The 26,294-nt window shown below is 43.3% G+C and overlaps 1 protein-coding gene across 2 annotated transcripts in view; it reads right to left on the reverse strand.

The window, feature by feature from the left end:
• Positions 1-12,207: 12,207 nt before the first annotated feature.
• The window catches only part of YPEL5 (yippee like 5), a 36,658-nt gene continuing 22,571 nt past the window's right edge, over positions 12,208-26,294 (reverse strand). For both annotated transcript variants that reach the window (XM_086927972.1, XM_086927973.1), the window contains exon 3: positions 12,208-13,169. In XM_086927972.1, the coding sequence (XP_086784098.1) occupies positions 12,945-13,169 (225 nt within the window). In that variant the 3' untranslated portion in view covers positions 12,208-12,944. The remainder of the gene's footprint in view (positions 13,170-26,294) is intronic.

Consider the following 26,294-nt stretch of genomic DNA (forward strand, 5'->3'; position numbering starts at 1 on the left):
TTGTGCCTGGGGAGGTCTGTGGGGCTGGTAGGTTTCTCTGCCTGGGGAGGTCTGTAGGACTGGCAGGTTTCTCCACCTGGGGAAGTCTGTGGGCCTGACAGGATTCTGTGATTGGGGAGATCTGTGGGACTGGCAGGATTCTCTGCCTGGAGAGGTATATGGGACTGGCTGGATTCTCTGCCCGAGGAAGTCTGTGGGACTGGCAGGTTTCTCTCCCCGGGGAGGTCTGTGGGGCTGGCAGGTTTCTCCGCCTGGAGTGGTCTGTGAGGATGGCAGATACTGAGACTGGAGAGGTCTGTGGGGATGGCAGTTTTCTCTGACCAGGGAGATCTGCGAGACTGGCAGGATTCTCTGCGTGGGGAGGTATGTGGGACTGGCAGGTTTCTCTGCCTGGAGGAGGTCTGTGGGACTGGCATGTTTCTCTGCCTGAGTTCTGTGGGACTGGCATGTTTCTGTGCTTGGGGAGGTCTGTGGGGCTGGAAGGTTTTTGTGCTTGGGGAGGTCTGTGGGCCTGGCAGGTTTCTGTGCCTGGGGAGGTCTGTGGGGCTGGCTGGTTTCTCTGCCTGGGGAGGTCTGTGAGGCTGGCAGGTTTCTGTGCCCAGAGAGGTCTCTGGGGCCGGCAGGTTTCTGTGCCCAGAGAGGTCTGTGGGACTGGCATGTTTCTGTGCCTGGGGAGGTCTGTTGGGCTGGCTGGTTTCTCTGCTTGGGGAGGTATGTGGGGCTGGCAGGTTTCTGTGCCCGGAGAAGTCTGTGGGGCTGGCAGGTTTCTGTGCCCGGAGAGGTCTGTGGGACTGGCAGGTTTCTGTGCCCGGAGAGATCTGTAGGGCTGGCGGGTTTCTCTGCCTGGAGAGGTTTGTGTGGCTGGCAGGTTTCTGGGGCAGGATGCTGGGTGATCTTGTCACACCCACAGAGTCAGGGATTTGGAGCCATTTATGGACCAGAAACATTGATCCTTTTACTGCTACTGAGCGGAGTACAACGGCTTCAGGGGGGAAAAGTGCACGAAGCGCCCCACAGTTCAAAGGTCGTAAGTGAGGTAGGTGGTGCAGGTGTTAAAAAAAAAAGTTCAGAAAGAGAAGAGTTACATGCGCTGGTGCCCGTTTCCACAGAAATCACGTGCAACCTCTGGTAGTACATGCTTATAAATGTAGAAAGGCTGTAAATGTTATATATTTCCTTTCATATCAATGAGGTAGGATTGGTGGCTCTTTGCGACAGCAGTAAACAGAGGGGAAGTACATGGTATGCAGTGCCATCAGAATTATGCTGGAGGTACTCAATTATGCAGCAGGAAAATGCAAATTATGCGGTCTAATGCCACACATTTTGTAATACTTATACCTAATTTTTTGTAATTTTTGCACCTTTTAAGACTGTTCTGGCAAATGTTTCACCTCAGTAACCTCTGTTAATTTTAGCGAAGGGCATGCAACTGTGCAGCAATGCATGTTGCTATATTTTAGTAACTTTTATCTGTTTCAGCTAGCAACCATTTTTCTGCAAGCTGCAATTTATGTAGCACCACTGCCACCACAGCCCCAACCCTCACCCTCTCTGCCCCAATCCTCCTCCCCACTCCACCCACTCACCCCGATGTCCAGTTCAGCTGGACCTCCCCCTTCAGAACTGACATCACCCGGCAACTAGAAATAAGCGACAAGAAATCGGGTCAGTTTTGGGGGGGGAAGTGGGTACCACTTTGCCTTGACAAAGTCGAGCGAAACCGGGAAACTTCTCCAAAAGTCACACACAAAGGTTTAATTCATAGGTGAAGGGTACATTTTATTGCACCCAAAAACTTCAATGACGATTTTTGTGTTTTCTGTAAAATCCGCAAATCAACATAAATCGCAGGTGAAACTGATGACACGCCCTTTTAATCTTTAATGTGTAACATAACCTCCCCCCCTCTTTTCCAAACAACCTTCATGTACCAAAGGCGCCTTTCTTTTACTAAATGCCTTCACTCTAAACTGGAGACCTTACGCAAACAAGTGGTTGTCACAATGAATTTTTGGTGGGGTGCACTTGTATGCGGGCGGGGGTGGCATAGGCTGGGGGAACAGACAGACTCACCTGCGCGGGCCGCAGAAGACAGGACAAACAAGGCTAGCCAGAGAAATAATTAAATTATGTCCGGCGGTCGCCGTCGCACGTTACCTCTCAATTGTCTCCACTCTGGCCTCTGGGATGCCTCCTCGCTTCACCAGTCAGCAATGCACATAACAATTGGTCACGAGCCCCTCCCTGAGGGAGAAGAGTAAGACCACGCAGACACGGCAGCGGAGACATCTGCACGCTGCGTAGTGTGCACCATTACCATTTAAAAAAATGTTATCATTTAATTTATGAAGAAAAGTCTAGAGCGAGCGTAAGTTACATAACCTACCTATATTCATTAATTACCTATCCTAGACGGCGGTCACAGATGGGTGGTGCCTGCTGGTACCACTGAGGGGGCCCCTGGAGCGCAGGGCCCCCCGCAACGCAGGGGCTGCGGGAGCTCGTTTTACGCCCCTGGGGCGTAACGCCCCTGCTTATAATTCCATGCCACACATTTCAGCTATAAATAATTTAACCCTACAACATTCCATACCACATGATTACAATACTAAAAATACACATATTTCTACTTCACTCCATACAACATAATTCATAGAATAACATTCCTCACAACTTAATACCACTCCCAACCACATAATTACACTTCACACAACTCAATTACACTTCAACCTATATCATTACACTTCACACAACATATTTACACTCAACTCTAAAATTACCTCCACAAAATACAACTCTGCAACATGTTGCATAATTCCACTCCGCATAATTATACACCACGCCACATAATTTCACATGCCACACAATTCCACAATTCCTCCCCACACAATTTATCACACAGCATAATAACACTCCACATAATACCACTGAGCTCCACATAATTAACCTCCACATAATTATGCTCTACTCCATACTGCATACATACACTCCACATAAATCCAGTCTATGCCATGTAGCAACACTCCACATAGCTACACTTCACACCATGCCTCATAACACCACTCAACATAATTTCACTCAACACCGCAACTTCCACGTCACACAATTCAACTTTACACATTTCCATTCCACACCACATAATTCACAACAAACTACATAATTCAGACTAACACCACAATGCACAACACACCACATACATCAAATCTACACCACAAAATTTCACATCATGCTAGAATATTTAACAACACACCACATAAGTAAACTCCACTACATACCACTCCACAACACAAAATACCATTCCAGATAATCCCACTCCAAGACACTCAATCCCACTCTACTCAATACCACATAATTACACTGCACACCATGCCACATTATTTCACTACACAGATCCAATCCACGCTACACAATTCCACAACTAACAATTCTAATCCAAACCATATATGTCCACTTGACACCAGACACATTCCCTCCACTCCGAACAGAAAACGCATAGGTAAAATACATTGTCCTTTACAACTTCAATAGCTCTAACTCTAGTATAAAGGTGTCTGCATGAGTCTAGCAAAGGTTTTGTAGTGGAAGGGTGCCTTCCAGTACAAAATACTGTGCTTTCACCAACTTAAAAAACACACGCAAACCGGGAAATGTTAAGGGAAAGAAAACATTTCTCCTTTTTAATGCCTGCTTTCAAGTGGCGTTTGTTTTTTGACACAAAGCACTGTCTTTTTTTGTTAGTAGATAAGGTTTTAGGTCAAAAATCATTGGTGGTGGTATAGGAAGGCTCTTGTACAACCCATGGAATGACAACTTAATGCAGAGTAACACAAAGCAGCGATTTGCACTGCTTTGCGTTACTTTCAGGCAACTTTCCAGTGCAAAACATGTTTTGCACTGGAAAGCACATATTAAACATCAGTTTGTACAGGTTTGCATCACTTTTGTGATGCAAACTCAGCTACAAATGGTTGTCAATCTGGGTCTAAATGTGAGTAGGAATGAGTATGATTGAGGCAATTTTTTTAAAAATAGGGCATGCGCCAAGGTTGTATTACACGCTACCACTTTCAAAGATCGCCAGCCGCCACTGATGCCTATTCTAACTGACTAGAAGTAGCCTTACGGCCTGAGCTGCCAACTTTGGAACTGGGGAACAAGGTTTGAATCCCAGGGTCACCTCAACATCCTGAGATCCTTGACAAATCACTTAATCTACCTGTGCTTAAAAAAAAATCTGATTGTAATGTAATCTGGTGCTTACGTAACGCAGTCTGATGCCTTTGGCCTGGGCTTGCTCTATATATAACTGCACATATAAAAAAATAGGTAGCCAGAAACATTCTACTCAGATGATTGAGACTGCTACCATTGCTATCCATCCACCTTACCAACATTTTACCAACAATATTTTGCATGTTCTTATGTTTTAGTCAGTACTTGGCACTTTTAGACCAAAATCACAAATTCCCCCATCCGCCCCAGCTATTGACCGAAAAGTCGACTGCTGGATGGTAATTGCATTTAAAAAAAACTCTTCTTTACTTTTTAGCATTTATTTAGTGGTTATATCACCTCACAGGAGTAGTAAGCACTATATAAATGCAATTACAAATCAAAACAATTTGCTGAAACGTCTGGACTGCTAGATGGTTATTGCATTTAAAAAACGAAAAACTCTTCTTCACTTTTTATCATTAATTTAGCGTTTATTACCCATCACAGGAGTAGTAAGCATTATATAATTGCAAATCTAAACAATTTGGGATTTCTGCCTCGTTTGCTTGGAAGCACAGGTAGATGGAAGAGAATGCCTTTAAAGTGCATATTCGGTCTCCTATACCAGCGATAATGGACAAGCATTATCTCGGACCTCCAGTATGGGTTCCGCCAAGGGTTGGGGACCATAGAGCAGGCGCTTAATTTGACATTATTAGTGGATAAATATGTCCATGTCAAAAGAGGTGATATGTACATGGTCTACGTGGACTTATCGTCCGCGTTCGACTGTGTCTCTCATTCGAAACTCTGGACCCTATTGGGTGACATGGGTGTACCATTAAACTTGATCAAATTCGTGAGGGAACTCTATTCCAACGCCACAGCCAGGGTTCGCTATGGGGTTCAGGGGGAACTAACGGGGGAATTTGCTGTGGAAAAAGGAGTTAGGCAAGGTGTTGTCCTGGCCCCCCTCCTTTTCACCCTGTACACTAACGGTCTGGAGGGTGCAATGACCAGGAGATGCCAGGACCTTCCGATGGTGAACGGCCGACCAATACCTGCGCTCCTTTACGCAGATGACGCCGTCATCTTAGCACGTACCCCCCGTGAACTCCAAAAGAGCGTGGACAGATACTCTACTTTTATGGCAGGTCTTGACCTGAAAATCAATACCAGCAAAACCTTTGTTATGAGGGCTGGCACTGGGCATAAACGAAAAATGAGGGATATTTGCCTATATGGCCAAAAACTAGGGACCACACTAAATTACTCTTATTTGGGCATAGCGATAGACAACAAACTAGCCTGGAAAACCGCTGTGGAAACCAGAAAGTTACTATTTTTAAGAACCACAGCAGCTCTTGTTAACTTTTCCAGAAAGCTGGGCAAGAGACCTCCCCTCGAATTACTCAAAATTTACAACGCCAAATGTACATCAGTGGCTCTCTATGGAGCTGGGCTTTGGGGGTTTGTATCCACAGTTGACATTCAGAAAGTGGAAAACTCATTTTTGAGGTACCTTCTGTCGGTCCCAAGGAGCACAGGCACCATGGCCTGCCACATGGAGTTGGGTCTGCCATATGTTACTGATTTAGCAAAAGCTGAGCCATTACTTTTATGGCATAGAATTTGGAGATCCGATAAAGCTACTCTCACCCAGTCTATCCTTACTGACTGCTTAGCGTTGGACAATGTACACAATTCTAGGTGGTTGTCTTACATCAAGAAGTTCCTTCAAGATCTGGGATGGGAGAGGTATTACTATGACCCCTCCTTAATGTCTGAAGTCTCAAGAAAGGTACTAAAAATTAAGTGTCTAGCCCATTTAGAGGAATTGAGACTAACAAAAGAGGCAACAAAACCATCAGTAGAACATACTCTGCAAATACAAATAACAGCCTCTATTCAACCATACCTTACATTTAACAACACAAGTTACGAGAGGTATCTCCTTGTAAGGTTTAGGCTGAATCTATTTCATCGTTTGGTCACATTCCCCACCCGAAATAACTGGGCTAAAGTCCTTCCGCTGTGTCCTTGCGACGATACTTCATCACAATCGACCATACACACCACCTTCTTTTGTAAATTTTTCCACGATTTTAGGAAAACGTGGCTGGTCCCACTGCTACGACAAACTGGACACAGACAATGGTCGCCTAGCCTTTTTATATTTGCAGCAGTTGGAGGGAGAGAAGATAACCTATTTTGCTGTGAATTTTCTCAAATGTACGGTTAGACATAGAGCGTTTTTAACTTAACTATTTGTTCCTTATCAATGAGTCATTTTATGAACGTTTAGCGAACTTTTAACACTATTTATTATGTTTTTAAACCAAACCAAAAGTAAGAACTTAGAACCCATAGACACAGCTTCTAATTTTGATCTTATAAGTGACAAAGAAATGTATTCCTTATTTTTAAACTGAGTTACATACCTGTGGGACTTGGTTCGTCTCTTTTTATCTGTACATATTGAATTTATTGTAAATCAAATGTATTGTAATTGATTGCTGTTCGCTTTTTATGATTTATATTCTAAATCGAAATAAAGCACAATTGACTGACTGACTGACTGACAAGCATGGTCTCTCTTTAAAACAAAGGGTGATCAGTAAAGCACACCGCCTTGCACAATTTGAACCCCCACTGTGGGGTTTGTGGCCTGGATGTTGTGATTCACCATGACCCCCCATCGCTTCCTTTGAAGACACTGCAAGTAGCAAGAAAAGCTTTCGGTCAGAGAAAAGATAATGTTTATTTCAGCGCAGTCTTCTCCAGCCGTACTTCGCCTAGGTTTTCCCTGGGACAAACACCCACACAGCTTCAGTCCGGTCTACGGAGCATGACTTAAGGGGGAGTGCTGAAGCCCTTGCAGACCAATGGGTGGGGGCGCCTGATCAGGTGTATATCAACTTTACCACTGATTAGCAGTAGTAAAGTATGCAGAGTCCTCAAGTCAACAAACCCGGGTTCACCAAATATAGGGTTGTGAAAGAACAAATATGGTGGAATACCACACATTTATTATTCACAGAGGGAGTGCCCCCAAACAAGTATTTCACGCTCTGGTTATTTCCAGACTTCATTATAGCAACAGCCTTTATATGCAAATCGCAACAAGCATTTACAATGCAATAGGTCTCGCTATTACAAGAGTTTGAGCTAATGGCATTGTAAATGACAAGGCCTTTTATTCATGTGTTGTTTTTAAAACAGATAAATAAACAGAATTGTCATTTACAATGCCAATAGCTTAAACTCTCGCATATGCGAGAACTATTGCATTGAAAATGCTTGTTCAATAGGCTTCTTTGCCAGTCTGAACTCTCACCTTCAGTGCTTCTTCAGTTGGAGACCAGATTTGTTAGCATTGGCAATGAATGCTTTCCTTCAGGACTGGTATAGTGCCTTTAATAACATTGAAACTTTACTTCGTTAAAACACTAGAAAAAGCTTTATTACCATAAACCCTGACTCAAACAACTTTCAGCCCAGAACCAATAGGCAAAATTCAGAAGACATTATCAATCCATAAGCAGTTGAAAATGTTGCTATTCACCTTCTACTATGCTAGCTGTCTTTTGGGCAATATTTGTTTTGTCAGGTGTATTTGCTCTCCCGGGAACTTTTAAGTCATAGTGCGAGCGCACCGCACAAAAATCCGCATTCAAACTGTAGTATGGATGGTGGGTTCATTGTGGAGATTGCTAAGATAGCATGAGCTTCGCTGCCATGAGGCTGCTTTTGCGCACAACACTACACAGGTTTATTTTGCACGACTCTGCTTGTGCCCCTTTCACATGAGAACTGTCTGCCTTTCGCGTTCTCTACTGTGCTTTGAGGTTTAGTCTGCATATGATGGACAAGGTCGATCAACAATGCCACTTGTTATTCTGTTCTGGTCAGTCCCTCACACCTACACATAACATGACACACAGCTGCACTACTGAAAGTCGTACGCTTTAATACTGCAAGCAAACATGTTGTTCAGGCGCTTGAAGAGAAACCTTTCCAGAGAGAAGAGCTGCGCATGCCCTGATTTGTAAAACTTTCATCTAGGCCTTGAGGTATGGGGTCTGCAGACAAAGCCCAGAGGTCTTCCTTTTTATAATAAATTCCTTTTTACCAGGGGGAGGGTGGTCAGGCACTGTAGTCCTTTTCCACTGTTTTTAAAAAATGATTTCCCCGTTTGTATTCTATGGACTTGTAACAATGCTAACTATATTGTGTTTATGCATTTTGCTGCTAGTATTGGCATGTGTACTGTACCATAGAGCACATTAGTTACAATAAACATTTTAAACTAGAACATGACTGATTATTTTCATTGTGGACAAGTATGAGTGAGTGAGCGAAAGAGTTGTCTGGCACCCGCGACCCCTGAAAGGGTCGGAGTGTTGTGTTCTCATTGGTAGCTTTGCTGTTAGTCCAAGAACGATTGAGACACTATTGCTAGTCGGTTTGTGATTTTGGGTACTAATGTGGTAGGTCGGTACACCCCTAATCACTGAGGTCCTGGTTTCCTGCGCATAGTTCTGTATATGTGCAGAATCCCTGCAACAAAACAAAACTTACCGACAGTGAAAATGTAGGGCCCATTAAATTGGAGGGATTTCAGACTCTTTCCAGACAAACAGCTGATAAATCAAGTTAGACAAACTTTTTAGGAACTCATGACAGGCCGGGTCAGCACCTATTGCTGTATGTACACCAGGAAAAGGCTTGATTTGTATAACTCAACTCATATTTAAACCAATGTTCTCCATTTCTGGGAACAAAGAGTAGTATATACACTTCAATGATATCTGGATGGATCGGAAGAGTTACTGATAGATTTGGGAGAGGTACAAATATTAGACACGTTTGCATTAGGGTGGATTTTTACTGATAGTAACCATTATTTGTGCAGGCAAGCTATTTCTAAAATACAGGACCAGCTATTTTTTTAGACGAAAAAAGATTTTAACATTAAGAAACATGCATATTGTGTATGTGGGACGTGTCTGACCCTCCTGCTAGATGCTATAGCTAGTAAGCTGCTTAATTATGATGTAGCGCTCCCTGTCATACATCACATGCAGCAACAGGCCAGCAGTGATATGATAACTCAATCATAACAACCTTCCCATTCTCTAAACAACACCCTCAAGTCCCTGCATCACAATGTAAAGGAGGCCGACGGGACATGCCATTTCCTTGGGAGGAGAATCCGGCGTTTTCCCGAACAGCCCCATGGCCATGACACCAAAGTCTTTCAATCTCCTCCAATTACAACAATACGCCTTCCTAGGGCTGAGTGAAACCACCAGTTTCACCTGGAAGTCCTTTGCACTTCCGCTACGGGTACATCAATGGGGAAGGTCAGCAGACCCGCGACAGGCCATGGTGTCCGCCATCATGAAATGGATTAACTCCTGCAAATAATGGGAAACTGCCACTTTTACTCACTATTAAAAAATACATAACCACTTTTTGGAAAAAACTATGAAGTTGCATATTTATATATGCGTGCCACTGTTTCAAATTATAACCTATTTTTATAAGCTAAGCAAATCACGCGGTGTACTGGGATATTGGGATATAACAGAATTTAATAAACTATTATGAATTCTTCAGTCATATATTAATAATGAAAGGATGTGTTAGTAGGCGTTACATTTCAATATGGCTGTCTCTTTTCATTTACTGTTTCCCGTAAGCTCATCTTGGTATGGGAGAAGAGGAAGGACTAAGTCTAAAATTAAGCTCAATGTTCGTGAAGCAGACAGTCCCTTGGAAAAAACGTATTTCCTTCCTAAAAAAAAAATTGACAACCTTGAGGAGATTTGCATGTTTTAGTTATAGCCATTCTGAAAATCATATTTTATTACGTTTTTATTGTTCTCATGAAAATTAGTCACTTTGCTTGTAGTTGAAATAAGTGCTTTGCAATATCTGCGCTTGCAAGCAGGCTTCTCCTGCTTTTCAGTAATTTAAGAGAAAAGAGACTGCTCGTTTACCGCTTAAATAAAACATACATTTTTAAGATGGCCACCTGATTTACAATGTTGTCCTTCAATATCTTCCTCATAGTTTAGCATGCGCTTATGACGTAACAAATACCAAACTCACAGTATTGTTGATGAGCAATGTGTACTTCATAGTCAGTGGTCGAAGCACGTTAAAGAATATAATTACTTTGACAGACACAGCAAATATCACAAACCCGACGATATGCTCACTCATGTACACATAATTACTTCGACAGACAAGGCAGAAAAAAAGAAATTGCATGTTGCAACATTGTGCTCCCGCAGCTGGGGCAGCTGCAGCTGGCCACGTGACTCTAGCTCAGCTACGCCTGACTTGCAATAGCCAGATGAGAGGAGAGAAGCGAGGCCATCACACGCTGTACTGTGTGATGGCCAACTAAATTGTTCTCAGAGTGAAATCACTGGAAAGAGAACTAAACACACAAAGGAGGGACTTGGACAGAAAAGCACCAATAAGAAGCCAGCATTTCTGAATGCCACAGATAGTAACCAATGGCAATCAGTGGGTTTGCCAAACTCCACAGAAGAGATATAACAGGTCAATCGAAGCTCAACCTAAAAAGGATGACTACTGTACTACAAACAATGTAGAAAACTGCTCTTTATATGGTATTTGGCTTACGAAGACAAAGTTAAATCAAAGAATTTTATTTAAGTCTCTGTCTCACCCACCGTGCTGTTTTCAGTTCAGGCCATAGAGATCTTCAGGATATATTTTAAGATGTGTTCCAACTCATCCACCAAGAGTATTACGTTGTGTGTGCTTGCGAACTAGCACTGGAACAAGCGCCCAACTTTTATGAAGAAAATTGATCACCTTCTATTTAGGAAAGTAGTAGCACACCACTCTTTAAGTAATGCTCACTGTGTTACTCTTGCTCACACTGTTGTACTCTGCTTCGCACTAGGATGCCCTTTTGGGTGGCAGGTGTCACTTTATAAATTTCAATAACATATACATTTGATTGCTGAAATATTTTAAGTGACAAATTCACTAATTAAACTGAGAGTGGAGCTGAAGCATGCTTTGTAAGCAAAACGTCTAGGAGACAAGTATTAATGGTTCATGTTACTTAAAGGGACCGGAGACAACCATTCCAATGTACCATGGTCATTTCTATGACCACTGTAGCACTAGGAGCTCCTAGGTTAGCACTGCTTCAAAATATATATGAATATCCATACAAATTCATGTGTATGAACTTCAAAAGATATCATGCTTAGATAGATCACATTAACATGAGGCCTGGAGCTCAAAAGGGCTTCCTATCTGACCTTGACTGGACAAGCTTCAACAAGCTATTCTGTACCCCCTTAGAGGTCACCTTGCTTGTCCTGGCTACTTGATATTTCTTAATCAGGTTGTGCAAGTTGCTTACACAGGGCAGAGCCAGCCTTTCTGGCCTTCCCATATCTGGCTGTTTATAATTTGCATGGTGCAGAAATTGCAGATCCACATTAGCCATATTTGGCTTGGTGCCTTATTCTAGTTCCGCTGACATGGCATTTCAAACTGTATATAGCACCTAGAAACTGGTCACTCAAGGAAGAAGCAGTCTGAGAGACCCTACGGCTGGAGACCTGACTTCTTCCTTGCTAATTAGCAATGATGCATGCTTTTGGTACCAATAAACACATTTCACTCTGTTTCTGAGCAAACCTGCTGTGTCTGGTGAGTTTCATTCATTTGCTCCTGGGAGGGTGCCAGTATTTCCCCCATCAATCACCAAAGCCTCATACAATTCTAAATGCCCTTTTGAAATGCAGTGCCTAAACACACTCTCATATCCTGCATACTCACATTTGCAGGCTACATTTAGGTAGGAATTTCACAAATGAAGATGAGTCTGTGCAGTTAAACCTTTACTTAGGTAATGTCTCTTCAGTTAAAGAGATTTATCAAAGTACCTCCTAATTATTCAATATCATGAGAAAAAATACGTTGGACTGATTTAGCAGTCGGAACATTCCATTTTATTTTTAAATCTTCAGAAAAATTACAGTAAAATAGTTCACAACAGTCAAACGCTACAATTTCTAGCACCTTAATATATAATGAAACACATTACTTTATTATATTATTATACATATACTTTATATAAAAGCAAGCTTTTGCTGCAGTTCAAAAAGAAGTTTCCAATCAACATCTTCCTCCTAGTCATAAAAAAACACAACAAACCTAGGAATCATGATATCTTTGCCCAAGAATGACACAAAAAATGGGTTCCCTGCTAGCAATCAACCTCAACAAGACAATGGTGTAATGGCCAGCACAAGCCATACCAACACTGGACCTTTAGCGCTCATCGCATATTCAAACCTCTTTCGTATTACAAATGATAAATAATAAGGTTATATAAAATGGATAACAAATGTAGACCTATACTGTTTGCTGATATATTGATGGTTTATAGAACCAACATCAGCCTAACAAAAAAACATTTTTTGCCCCAACACTTACAAAACTTTATAATTTAAATGTAGCTAATCATAAAGGAAGAACACCACAAGTCTTAATGGTGGTTGGGTAAAAGCAAATGAAAAAAAGGGTTTTGAAATACTTATTCCATTTCTCACGCTGCTCATTACTAATCCAGTTCTGATGCTAAGGTGACAGTGTACGCAAGTCGATTTTTGAACATTTCGTTTAAGAAAACCTCTGGATAAGAGGACACATTTCTATATGCTTTAGGAATTATCCGATGGCACATGCTCCTCAAAACCCTCACTCTCACGGACAAGAGCCCTTTCCAGAATCACGCGGCCTTCTTTATAGCGCTGGCTATCTTCAGTGGCAAACTCATAGATCCACCCAAGTTTGCTGTTGCAGTTCTTGCAGCTCACATCTCGCACCATGTGACGCCCGGTTAGCATTACGCGATCCTGAACTTCACTGTACTGGAGATTTACCACCTAAAAGGAAGGACAGGAACAAGAGTGAAACTACTGCCTTAAAACCACTGTGATCAGACAATGTCACTTACGCATTTCAATTATAAAAGATAAAGTTATTGTGGGCGTTAGACTTCTATCAAATGGGACTGCGAGTGCAAGTAGATGTAAAGTGGCTGACAATAAAGGTTTTTTAATCCCATTGCATGGAGGTGTGCAACTAGACTCAAACTTTGGGGTTGGACGTAGCCGAAGAAGGGTTCAGCAGTACCAGGTACTTGTATCAATGCCACCCCTACTGTGTATTTGAAGTATAATTACAGAGAATAATTCCATTACACTGGATGTTTGCCAGATCCCTGCACAAAATGCACTTGACCAGGAGAAAGTATAACCTCAAGTCTCTGATGAGGAACAAAGGATGAAACACTCTGCTGTCTCAAGCAGAGTACAGTTTGAGTGAGTTGATGCAGTGAACTGGGTATTCCTGGAAGGGAGTACGTAGAGTCTAGAAATTTAAAGAGAGTGAGATAATCAGCTAGATAGCAAAAGAGGATAGGTTTGGGGGGTGGGGGGATCCCCACTGGGCAGCTTCACCGGGCCTTTGGTCTACCAAACCAAGAGCAATGAAGATCTCACTCTGGGAAACCCTTAAAAAAAGTGTGGCCTTCTCCTCCATCATGATCAAGACCGACACAGAGAGTGATTCAGGGGAACTTTTTACTCCTGCACCCATGCATAAGTACACAAGCAAGTTGTTCCAGTTTATACACAGTGCACATGACTTAATGCAAATATTTAGCACCCCTGGATACCGTGAGCTTTTAATCATTGTTTACAACTCAATGCATTTTGGGCTTTGCCCTTCATCAGAAGTTACCCAATAGCGTTAGTCCAAGGAAAAAGTAACATTTTAGCCATTCAAAATACATGAGGGCATTTTTCAATAAAGCAAGATAAAAAAGATTACAGCATCCAACTCCAATAAGGCACGGTCTGCATTTCGGTTTCAAGCACCTAAATGTAAAAAAAAAAATGTAAATCCAGTATTTGTAAAGCGCACAGATACCCATGGGTGCCCCGGCGCTGGGGGTTGTTGGGCAGATTAAGCGAGCTATTGCCCAGAGTCACATGGTACTGGGCAGACCCCTGCCGCCGGTGCCGGGGATCGAACCGTGATCCCCAGCGTCCGGCGCCAGTCGCCCTGGCCGCTGCGCCACACCTCTTCCTTTAATGCTAGTGTGTGGTGTTAATCATTATTAGGGCTCCCGGTTTTATGGTATTTATTTTATGGTCATTTCCGTCTGTATTTATCCATATTTATTTTTGGGCTATTTTATCTGTATTTATCCATATTTATTTTGTGTATTGCGTATAAACAAAGTGGTAAAACTGTACATTTCTATATCTATTTAACTGATAGGTGCGCACTCATACTTTGATGTCTGTTGTGTTTTAGCTATTTAAGCTGCCAAATATTACATAATTATACATCCAGTGGTAAATACTACCATTATACCATAAATATATGTTGATATATGCCGTTATTTAAAGAAATTTCATCCTGTTTTTTAATTTCCCATGCTGTCCATCTGCTCACTGCTGGCCTATGATTCATGAAAGACAGCACGGAGTGTCACTTCAAAGGAGCACAATTTTCTGTATTTATCCACTTTAAAAAATAAATACAGACAGAAAACAGATTGTTTTCTGTCTGTATTTATCTGTAAAAATCCGTAAAAACGGAAAACAGGGAGCCCTAATCATTATTTGCCGCATAGCTGCAATAACTGATGGCTCTTCAGTTTGCATTTCTGTGACCTGTGCTGCTGACAGTGCAAAGTGTGCATATTAGCAGCCCAGGGAGGTGGCCATTAGCAGGGATCAATTGACAGCACCTGTGTGAATTTGCTCTTAATTTCGGCTCACCTTACACTGTCATAATCTCTAGACAGGCTATGAATGCCCAGGGCAGACTTTTGAGGTACTGGTGGAGCAGTACACATTTTGGGGCCTATTACGATGTCGGTCGTAAGGCCTCCGACTACGACCAACATCGTTGGTTTCAATTTAGACTGGCTGATTTTGATTCAGCTGGTTGGAATTGAAACTGGCCGGTCAGTCCGAATGGCTTCCGATGGGCTCAAGGAGCCCGTCGGCCTGTCGGAACCGGCCTGTAATCTGAATGGATGGCGGATTACAGCGTCAAGATTACTATGCACAGTTTACGGCAGGGTTTCCATGCAGGCCTTTCCGATATGGAAACCCAGTCAGAAAGAGTGTTTGGGGGCCCCCAGCTGGGCCTCCTTTCCTTTGTGGCCTCCATTTGGTGGCCAAGGGGGCACCAATCCCGGCACTCCATGTCAGGCCCCTTATGGTGCCTGCCACGGGGTGCAGGGATTACCACCACCTCCCATTTCCCTAAGGGAGCATGTACTACGGCCAGTTTACGGCCGTAACACATGCTCCAATAGGGAAATGTCGGAATGCGACCGAACAGTGTTCTGTCGCATCATAATGAGGCGGTCGGGACTGCCGACCAGAGTTCGGTCGCTCCCGTTTCCAAGATGGTGTTGTCCGCCGGACATCGTAATAGACCCCTTTATGTCTTAGCCTCTTGGGCTATCTTCTTATAGGTAGCATTAACAAAGTTCATTCACTTTGTGACTCGTGCAAAAGAAACAACCCATTGCAGACTCATTTTTATTGAGGAAACAAAAGGCACATGGCTTTGATAAACTGTTCGAGATACAACAGCTTTCTCACCAATAAGAAAGACTTTATATAATGTGAAACAGTTGAAGTCTGTATATGTTTGGGTACAAAGCTGTCAGCAGCACGTGTGAGACGATGACTGCCGGTGCATGTTTACCTGGACTTGGCAGTAATGTTCTAATCAGTTACAGCTATGACATAGTGATATAACAAATTAGCCCCAATCGCAAAATATTAACAAGAATTTACAATGCAATAGGTTTCGCAGCATTAAAGTTTGAGTTACTGGCATTGTAAATGACAATGCTTTGCATTAATTTTTTTTTTAATTTGCAATTGGTATATAAACATTGTTTGTGAATGGTTAGCTGTTGCTTACCCATTTTATCAGCAAAAATCAGCATGTTGCCTCTGAGAGCTGCCCAACTCCTTGGAAGGAAGGGGTGTCAAGCAGAAGCAGATTAGTTACTGTTTCTGCATCGCTCTGTACATTTACCAAATTAAGTCTGCCTAAAGAAGCCATATGGTCGAATTTAGAAGGAAAGTACAATTTTTTTCTCCACGTTAGTAGTCCAAATGCAAAATCCATCATATCGTAGGTGGTAAATGCATTCAGTCAGTACACAGTCCGCAGGTGTGCTCAATCCTCAGAGGACGAGAAAAGTTTAGATTAAACCAATGCTAGATCGTGTGACAACAATAGGGTCTGACGTCAGGACAGGTGCCATTAGGTGCTAAATTGAAAGAGAACGGCAGGTGAGGGGCGGGAAACGGCAAGAGGCGCTTACACGGAATCTTAATGCGCTGCTTCAACGTCAGGTCTGACACAGCTTACGTAGATATTTATAACATGCAGACTAGGTTTTATACAATACTTCGCAGTCCCCGAGGTCCTGCTGAGATGCTCCTTGCTAATTTAATTTGTATCATAATTGGGACTTGAGATTTTGTAATTTTATTTGAGGCACTGCATGGAGGGTGAAACTCTTGCATGCTCGGACACCACCAGACCCTGAAGAAAAGACACCCACCAATTTCAGACTGGTACAATGGAGAATGAAACGATTCTAAATTTTCTACTTCAGTCGTGGGTTCTTTTCTGTAAAGTAGATACTGTGGGTTAAAAGGGTTTGTATATAAGGAAAAGCACCCCCATCAAAAGTTCTGTGTATTTGGACACACCTCAGGAATCCAGATGGTAGCTGTGTCCGTTAATTAAAACGCAAAGGACTGGGTGGATTCAGATTATATGTCAAGCATAAATAGTTTTTCATGTCAGTTTTCGGTTTAATACACAGAGCGGAATACACAAGGACGCCAAGGCCGTACAAAGATGTAGGCACTGGGGGGAGCTCCTACTGGATACAAGGGATACGAAACCCACCGTTTGCTTTCATACAGCACCTGCGGGTGTCGAGCTTTCTGGGATTTCAGCTTCGGGATGGGATTATCTGTTCCATGTTTTAGGAAATATGCACGTTGGCAGACTCAAATTTACCTGGATTTTCTACCTGTATAAAGAACAAACAGCATGAGCGAAAACATGGAGGAGAGGGGTCATGGCAGCAAAACATGATGTCGATCAAATACAAATCATGTCCTCCCTTGTAATTGCAGGCTCACTGTTCGTTCAGGAGTGGGAGGAATGGGACGAGGGTAGAACGAGTGTGCGTTTCATTCTTCCTTCTATATGTTACTGTGTAAAAGCTACTGTTTTATTTTGTACAACTCTGAATAATTTTTGTCATGATAGATATGTTTGCAAATGCAATCCTTATTAAAATCAATAAAGAAATATTAAAGAAAAACTGCCAGGTAGCTGTCTTCCTTCTTTCTATAAGGTGTATGTATTTTGATGATACTAATTACCTATGGGTTATTTACTAAGCAGTGTGAGTTTGCTGTGCAGCTGTAAACTGTGCGAGGCTTGCTTGAGGAGTTACTCGGGCCTAGTGATGGTGCAAGTTATCACCCGGTAGCCGCAGCGGGCACCCACAGAGCAGCAGTGGCAAAAGTCGCCTTCAAAACGGACGCCTGGACCTAGAAGCCTCTCGGAAATAACTAACCACACGAATTTGATTCGCGGCGCAGCATTTAAAAATAGCATTCCTATCGAAACGTCCCTTCACTCCCTCTCTTCAGAATAATCATGGGCGGGTTTAGGCGCCACTCCTTCTGACGGCAAGGTATACTTAATAATCTAACATGCGTTTCAGTGTCACATAACTAGATTTGAACGATAGATACATATTAAAACATGGCTGCCGCTTTGAACCCCTGTGGCATATGTTAAGTCTTAGTTCACCAATAAATACAATAGTATGTTGTGGTAAATGTATTGTGTGTTTCTGTATGTGTGTGCTCGTGTGTGTGCGTGCGTGTAGGTGCGCTCGTGTGTGTGCGTGTGTGGGTCTCTCTGTGTGTGTCTGTGTGCGCGTGCGTATGAGAAAGCAAGGGGAGGCTGGGGAGGCGGTCTTAGTGGTGCCAGCAACTGGAGGCTTCCAACGAGCGAAAGTGAAAACAGGAGATGGGCACAGCAAGCGCGTGTTCAAGCGCGCAACCAAATCCTGCTGCGCGTGCCCATCTCATGTCTCCACTTTCGCTCGTTGGAAGCGGAGGCGACGACTATAGTTCTCGGCTAGAACGCGCTTCTAGCCGAGACCTAAAAAACGATCACATGGAGATAATCCAAATGAACAACACTTCTTGCAGATTTATTGCACAAAACCAACAGCAACAACTAAGTGTCTAAATTAAAGATGCAATCAGAAATATACTGGTTGTAGCCAACCAAAAAGGAAAGAATTATAACCATGGGTCAGCATTACACAATTAATATTGTATCGATGATGATTACAATCATAACAGGTAATACTAAAGGCCGAATTTAGAACTCAGCAGGCGGGTTACTCTGTCACAATTGTGACGGATATTCAGTCCCCCGAAATATGAATCCCATAGGATGCAATGGGATTTATTATTTCAACGGACGGAATAGCCATCACCGTGGTGAAGGAGAAACCCGTCCGCAGAGTTCTAAATCAGGTCCTAAGCTAGATGACACTAAGACCCTAGACAAAGCAATTAACTTAAAACATAGAAAAACAGTATGTGACTGGAGCAACAAATAGGCACAAGGCACCAAACTAAAACAATAAATAAAAAAATAGTACAACAGGTAGATGTGATTCGCAGAACCCTATTTTATAATTAAAACAATGCAATAAGCTCTGTATGCAGCATCATAATACTTTATTTTTTGAAAACATACCTTTAAAAGAGAAGTCATAAAAATAAATGTAAAGGCTTCCAAAGGGATCAAAGATTAACAATCTCCGAACCCACGGAAATCAACTGTGAAGTACCCCAAGGATCATTGCTCATTCCCACATTCGTCAACATCTACATGGCCCCCCTCACCGCCATTGTCAGACAGCACGGATTCAGCATAGTATCCTACGCCGACGACACTCCGCTCACTCTCTCCCTCACCAAGGACCCCATCACCCCAAGACACAACTTCCAAGAAGGAATGAAGGACGTCGTATCCTGGATGAGCAGCAGCTGGCTGAAGCTCAACTCAGAGAAGACAGAGTCCTCGCCCTCGCGCCCTCTCCCTCTGCATGGGACAACACCTGGTGGCCCACTGCCCTCGGCAGCCGTCCCACCCCCACGGACCACTACTGGACCGCCCCCTTCATGACCAGACAGGTCAACGCTGTCGCCTCCACCTGCTTCAACACCCTCTGAAACTCCTTCAAATGGATCCCCACCGAATCAAGGAAGACTGTCACCCACACACTCATAACCAGCAGACTGGACTACGAAACGCCCTCTGCGCCGGGATCAACAAGTCTCTGCTCCACAAATTCCAGACCATACAGAACACCGCAGGCAGACTCTGCATCCCTCGACACGAACACATCACCCAACACCTGCGGAACCTCCACAGGCTCCCCGTTCAGAAGAGAGTAACTTTCAAGATACTCACCCATGCCTACAAATGCCTCCACAACACTGGACCCCTATATCTCAATGATAGAATCCCCTTCCATGTACCCAAGAGGAACCTCCGATCGTCCGACCTCGCCGAACCCTCGCGGATCCGCAGAGCAAGGACGGGTGGAAGAACCTTCTCCAACGTCGTGGCCAAGACCTGGAACGAGCTCCCGATCGACATCAGACGTGCCCCCATCCTGCACATCTTCAGGAAGACGCTCAAGACCTGGCTCTTCGACTGACCGCAGCTGCTACCCGCCTCCCTTCCCCATCGCCTTGAGGCCCTTACGGGTGAGTAGCGTGCTTAAAACTCAAGGCCTCCCTCAAGACCGCCACCCGCAAACACCACCAACTGATTCGCTCCGCCAAGAAATCAGCATTCAAGAATCGTCTCGACAACAACACTCATAACAGCAAGGAACTCTTCAACATCGTCAAAGAATTAACAACCTCAGCGCCTGGATCACAATCACCACTGAAGACACCATTCGCCTCATGAACTCAATCCACTCTGGCTCGCCTTCTGACCCCTGCCCCCACCACATCTTCAACAAAGCTGACTCCATCATCGCACCCCATCTCCGCGATGTCATCAACTGTTCTTTCAACTCCGCCACCTTCCCAGATAGCTGGAAACACGCCGAACTCAGGGCCCTTCTGAAGAAACCCACAGCAGACCCTTCTGAACTTAAAAACTACTGAACCATATCCCTCCTCCCATTCCCAGCCAAAGTCATAGAGAAAGCCGTCAACAGCCAGCTCGCCGCCTTCCTTGAATCCAACAACTCCCTTGATCCATCTCAATCCGGGTTTCGAGCCAAACACAGCACCGAAACCGCCCCCATTGCAGCGATCGACAACATCCGATCACTCCAGGACAACGGAGAAACAGTAGCCCTCATCCTACTCGACCTTTCCGCCGCTTTCGACACAATCTGCCATAGCACCCTTATACAACGCCTCAGCAACATCGGCATACAAGGAAAAGCCTTGGACTGGATCATCTCTTTCCTCGCCGGGAGAACTCAAAGAGTCCGACTTCCTCCATTCTACTCAGAGGCCACCAAAGTCATGTGCGGCGTACCTCAAGGATCCTCACTCAGCCCCACCCTCTTCAACGTCTACATGAGTCCTCTCGCCTCCATCGCGCGTCTTCACAACCTAAACATCATCTCTTACGCCGATGACACCCAACTAATCCTTTCCCTCACCAGAGACCCCCACACCGCCAAAACCAATCTTCACGAAGGAATGAAAGAAGTAGCCGAATGGATGAAACAGAGCCGCCTAAAACTCAACTCAGACAAAACGGAGGTGCTCATCCTAGGATCCCCCCCTCAGCTTGGGACGACTCTTGGTGGCCTTCCGCTCTGGGCACAGCACCCACACCCACAGACCATGCACGTAACCTTGGCTTCATCCTAGACTCCTCCCTCTCGATGCCCAGAAAAGTCAACGCCGTCTCATCCTCCTGTTTCAACGTACTTCGCATTCTCAAAAAGATCTTCCGCTGGATTCCCCTCGAAACAAGAAAGACTGTCACTCACGCTCTGGTCACGAGCCGACTGGATTACGGTAATACACTTTACGCCGGAATCACAACAAAATTACAGAAAAAACTCCAGCGCATCCAAAACGCGTCCGCTAGACTCATACTAGACATCCCGCACCAGGATCACATCACCGGACATCTAAAAGACCTCCACTGGCTTCCCGTCAGCAAAAGAATTACATTCCGCCTTCTCACCCACGCACACAAGGCCCTCTACAATCTAGGTCCCGAATGCCTCAACACTCGACTGTCCTTCTACAAACCCACCCTTCAACTAAGATCGTCCAATCAAGCCCTCGCCGCAGTCCCGCGCATCCGGAAATCCACCATGGGCGGCAGATCCTTCTCCTTTCTGGCTGCCAAGACCTGGAACTCACTCCCCACCCACCTCCGCCTTACTCAGAACCACATCTCCTTCAGAAAAGAGCTCAAAACCTGGCTATTCGACAAATAATGTACCCTCCCCCGCCTAGCGCCTTGAGACCCTCTGGGTGAGTAGTGCGCTATACAAATGACCGAACTTGAACTTGAAACTTGATTGAGTTGCCAAAATTCACAACACTTAAGGTAGTAGAAAACAACTATTGTTATTAACCAAGTGGAGGTATTGGCTGATGAGTTGTGTGGGATGATGTTACAGGCAAGAATGAACCTCAATTATGTGTTTTCAGCGGCACCTCATCCTCTTTAACAATAGTTTAATAAATACCTTTTTCATCAATTATTTAGAAATGGTGCTTCTTTCATTGGAGAGCACATTCTGTACACATTTTAGGTGAAGGTGCTAGATCAATAAGGAAATAGAAAAGGACAAGATGCCGGGATTTGAATACGGGCAGACATTAGCTTAAAACTTCACTATGATTGCATGCTTCTGCAGTAGGAGTCGCTTGAATGGCGGCCATTATATCATAGGTATATTTTAATTTTCATAAGTTCAATTTTTTTCATTAAGTGTGAATATTTATTTATTACATTTATTCTATTTCTCTGATGGTTTTACAAATATTATATATGTGTAATATATATATATATATATATATATACACACACACACACACATCCTATATTTATATTTATATATATATCTACACACACACACACACATATACATATATATATATATATATATATATATATATATATATATATATATATATATATACATATACACACACAGATATATACATGCTTAATACACACACATGCACACATACACACAACAAGCATTGGCATAGCCAATAGGCCTCGCTTTTGGGACCTTATAAGTATTTAGTTATGCATCACAATATCCTTAGTGCAACAACATCAACTGTTGCATGGCTAAACATTTATAAGGCCCCATAGGCGAGACCTATTGGGTATGCCAATGCTTGTTTTTTTACCAACCAGGAAGAGGGCTGGTGGCGAGAACAGCAGAAATTGTGAGATTCATTTAGACTTGGACTAGATCTGCCCCAGATGTGCAAATATATACATTTAGCAGAGCTTTGAATTCCAGAAAACATCATCAATTGGTAGCGGACATGGGATCAGCTCTATGTAAAGAGCCAAACCCATCAAATCTCTGGCAGTAAACAATCTAACTTTACAGTACGCTAAACTTTTAAATAACTGGACACTTACTGAAAAATCACTGAAAACATTCTACTAATCAGACACTTAACAAATTAAAAAACTGCTCCTTTTCTAAACAGCGTTTTTTTTTTATAAATAATGGCAGTCTTACCTTTTGAGACTCATAACCTGAAAGAGGATGTGCTGTCAGTACAGAGCTCCTTAAATTTCAAGTGGACGCCAAGTGCTAAGAAAGAACACTTACCTATGGCGAGGAGTGGAGCTGGCAAGAAAGGTTAACTTGGGGAGACGTTCTTTACAGATACTTTTCTGCAGTTTGGGTTTTCTACAAAGCAGGAGTTACTTTCTAAAGAACCACATAGAAACAGGGAACCAAGTCCTTGAAAGCTCAGTTGTCCAAACCTACACTAGCCTATGCAACCAATCAGATGATCACAGGGATGTCCCCACAAGAGCATATGGGGTTAAAGGTGGGACTGCTATGGGCTGTACAAACCAGCATGTAAACTCTGTATGTAAATCTCATACTAGAGAGTTTATGGCCGCTTGCTCTGTATGGTTTGTTATGATAAAATCAATAATTGGCTTATTAACGAAAAGAAAGCTTACTTGCCAGTAAATTCTTGCACAACAAAAGAGCAAGGGCAACTAATGTGTCACACTGGAACCAGTTGCTTAAACTACAGCCCGTAAATGATTACACTCTTCATACTTGAGAGATTAAAAAGACTAACATAAGTGCCCAAATTGTTCACTTTGAGACGGAGCCACAACCAATCAGAACATAAGTCACTGCTGAAATAGAATGGTTCCTCACAGATCCTCGGCAAACCTACCTGGGGAGGCGCTGAAAGTGCCTCAGGGCCACAGCTGGTGTGACTATTAAACTGGGGGCAGGAGGCACTGCTAGCTAGCCCCCTGCCAAAGCCACAGTATGCCAGGCCGGATAGACCTGCTCCTTAACAGTGAATCGATAAAGTGAGAGGTAAACTCTAATTTATTAGATTTTAAGGTGAATAAGGTAGGATGGATGGATGACCAAAGCAGAGGTGTCTGCTGGCTCAGTCACGAGGGCGGGAAACTTTAGTACCACATGCAGTGACTGGGATAGCTATGTCAAAAACAACCATATTTAGTACCTGGACCGGTAAAGATGCACACGTGGAAAAAGCCATAACAAGAAACCACAGGGACACAAAGTTTCCCATACCCTCCACAGTGAAGCTCTTTGCCAGGCGAGGCAAAGAAAAACAATGTTTTGTTTAGAGGCACGCTGTCTCACAGAGTAAATAGAGGGAAGAAAGGCCATGAAACTTTCCATGGGACAAAGGTAGGTACTGAAAGGGTTATGATGTGGAGATACCCACCAGGTCAATCATAAAGCACACCCGTCCAACTGTAACAGTACAAAGAAAATGTGAAGGAAAAAGTGTTTGCAGACTGAAGAAAGATACTGATGCTCATTTGGCTACTGTGAAATCATTCCTGTTGCCTGAAAAGCACTAAAGAAACGCCCGACAAGACCATAGCAGTAAGAGTACTTTAAAATGGCTTAGGTAAACTAAATCAGTCCTAGAAAATAATAGCCCTGTCCTGCAAAGTCTCATTTGGATGTCCTGCCAAGCATTCTTAAAACATGTTCACCTCGTAAGCAACCCTGAGGATTGAGGAACTCCCTCCTGATCTTAGCATTATAGCAAAATCTTAATCGGTCACTCCAAACACAACACAATAAACAACCATTCTACCATTAACTGTAAGAATGGAGATTCTTAGAGGCAAATCATTGAAACAATGAAAGGCTTACATTCTGCATTGACACAGAAGATACATTGTTCATTTCATATGATACATATTCTGTGTCAAAGCAAAATGCACACGCGTATCCCATTTTAGCTGATTAATCCGACATAAAGGCTTACTGTGAGAAATGTAGAGTTAAAGAGCTCTGTTGTATACAGTAGCACAATTGGTGTAATTTTTAATTTTTTTAAATAATTCCAGAGAGTCATTGCTTATTTGTCGGTAAATAGTCAGCGTTCAGTCAAATAAATAAAGCAGAAAAGCGTACACTCAAAACAAACACTGGACTTTTTCCATGCCTGAACTTTAGTGAATTAAAATGATGCTTAGGTGGGGACTTGGCCCGCTCCCTTATGAGACTATTAGCGTAGAATAGAGACAATAGAACAAACTGACTATATGTCCTTTAGGTGGATAATTCTACTCACCCGATAACCCACACCATTGAGAGCGTGAACTCTTTGGAATTCAGCTACACTTAGCATTAAGAGTTGCAATGTTAGCAAAGGAACTCCAGTTGCGGAGCCTCACCCTGGCGAGAAAATACGCAGAAGCTGGGCACTTTGCGTCACTGCCTTTAAAGCATTCCTGCACTTTTTACATTCTTCAAATATAAACAAGGGCACGCTTTTACCTGCTCTGTGGAAGGGACCGAGAGAGAAACCACGATCTACTGTCTCACCTCCTGCACTATCAAGGAACACACACAGATACTCAAAGCCACTGCCTACTGCACTGTAAAGGTACAGAGATACAAACCCGAAGACACTGCCTACTGGACAGTGGAAGGTACAGAGAAAGAAACCTTGGACAGTAAAGAAACAGAAACCCGGACAATTCATACTGCGCTGTGGAAGGTACAGAGATAGAATACTGAGCGGTCTACTGCTCTTACAAAGATATCAGAGAAACACGTCTTACTGGAGCTGTCAGAGAGAGAAAACAGACTCCCAAGAAACCGCGAAGAGCTGATGTAATGAAAATAAGCATTGGCAGCGCTGCCGCGTGGCCGTTAAAGCGAAAGTGTTCGCTATCAAAGCGAAAGTGATCACGATCACGTGCTCGGTGGTAAGCACGCGAGTGGTGCACGCGCAGCAGTGATCGCACTTAAAGGGAGGCAGATGGCAGCTGCGCGCGTGCAAGCTCGCGTGAAGACAAGTGTTAGGCCAGCGAGGTCTGGTAGCACTTTTTAAACCCATATACTAAATGTCTTGCAGAGCAGCGCATGCGCTGGCTCAGGCGAGACCTAAAAAACTACAGTTAAAGTGAAGCTATGGCTAGGATTGGTTATAACACGTGGCACTTTTTAAAATTTCACTCTGAAATGTAATTATTAAAAAAAAAAACAATATGTACTGTTATGGATACAAACTAAAAATAAAACAACAAAAACAACAGACTGAAATTGCGAAAGGATGGATAGCTCCACAATCCAACTCACAACACAGCCAAGCAAACTTTAACTCAGACACCTAAAGAAATGCTCATGACCTCAACTG

The sequence above is a fragment of the Lissotriton vulgaris genome, chromosome 6 (assembly GCF_964263255.1).
Source record: "Lissotriton vulgaris chromosome 6, aLisVul1.2, whole genome shotgun sequence".
NCBI lineage: Eukaryota > Metazoa > Chordata > Amphibia > Caudata > Salamandridae > Lissotriton > Lissotriton vulgaris.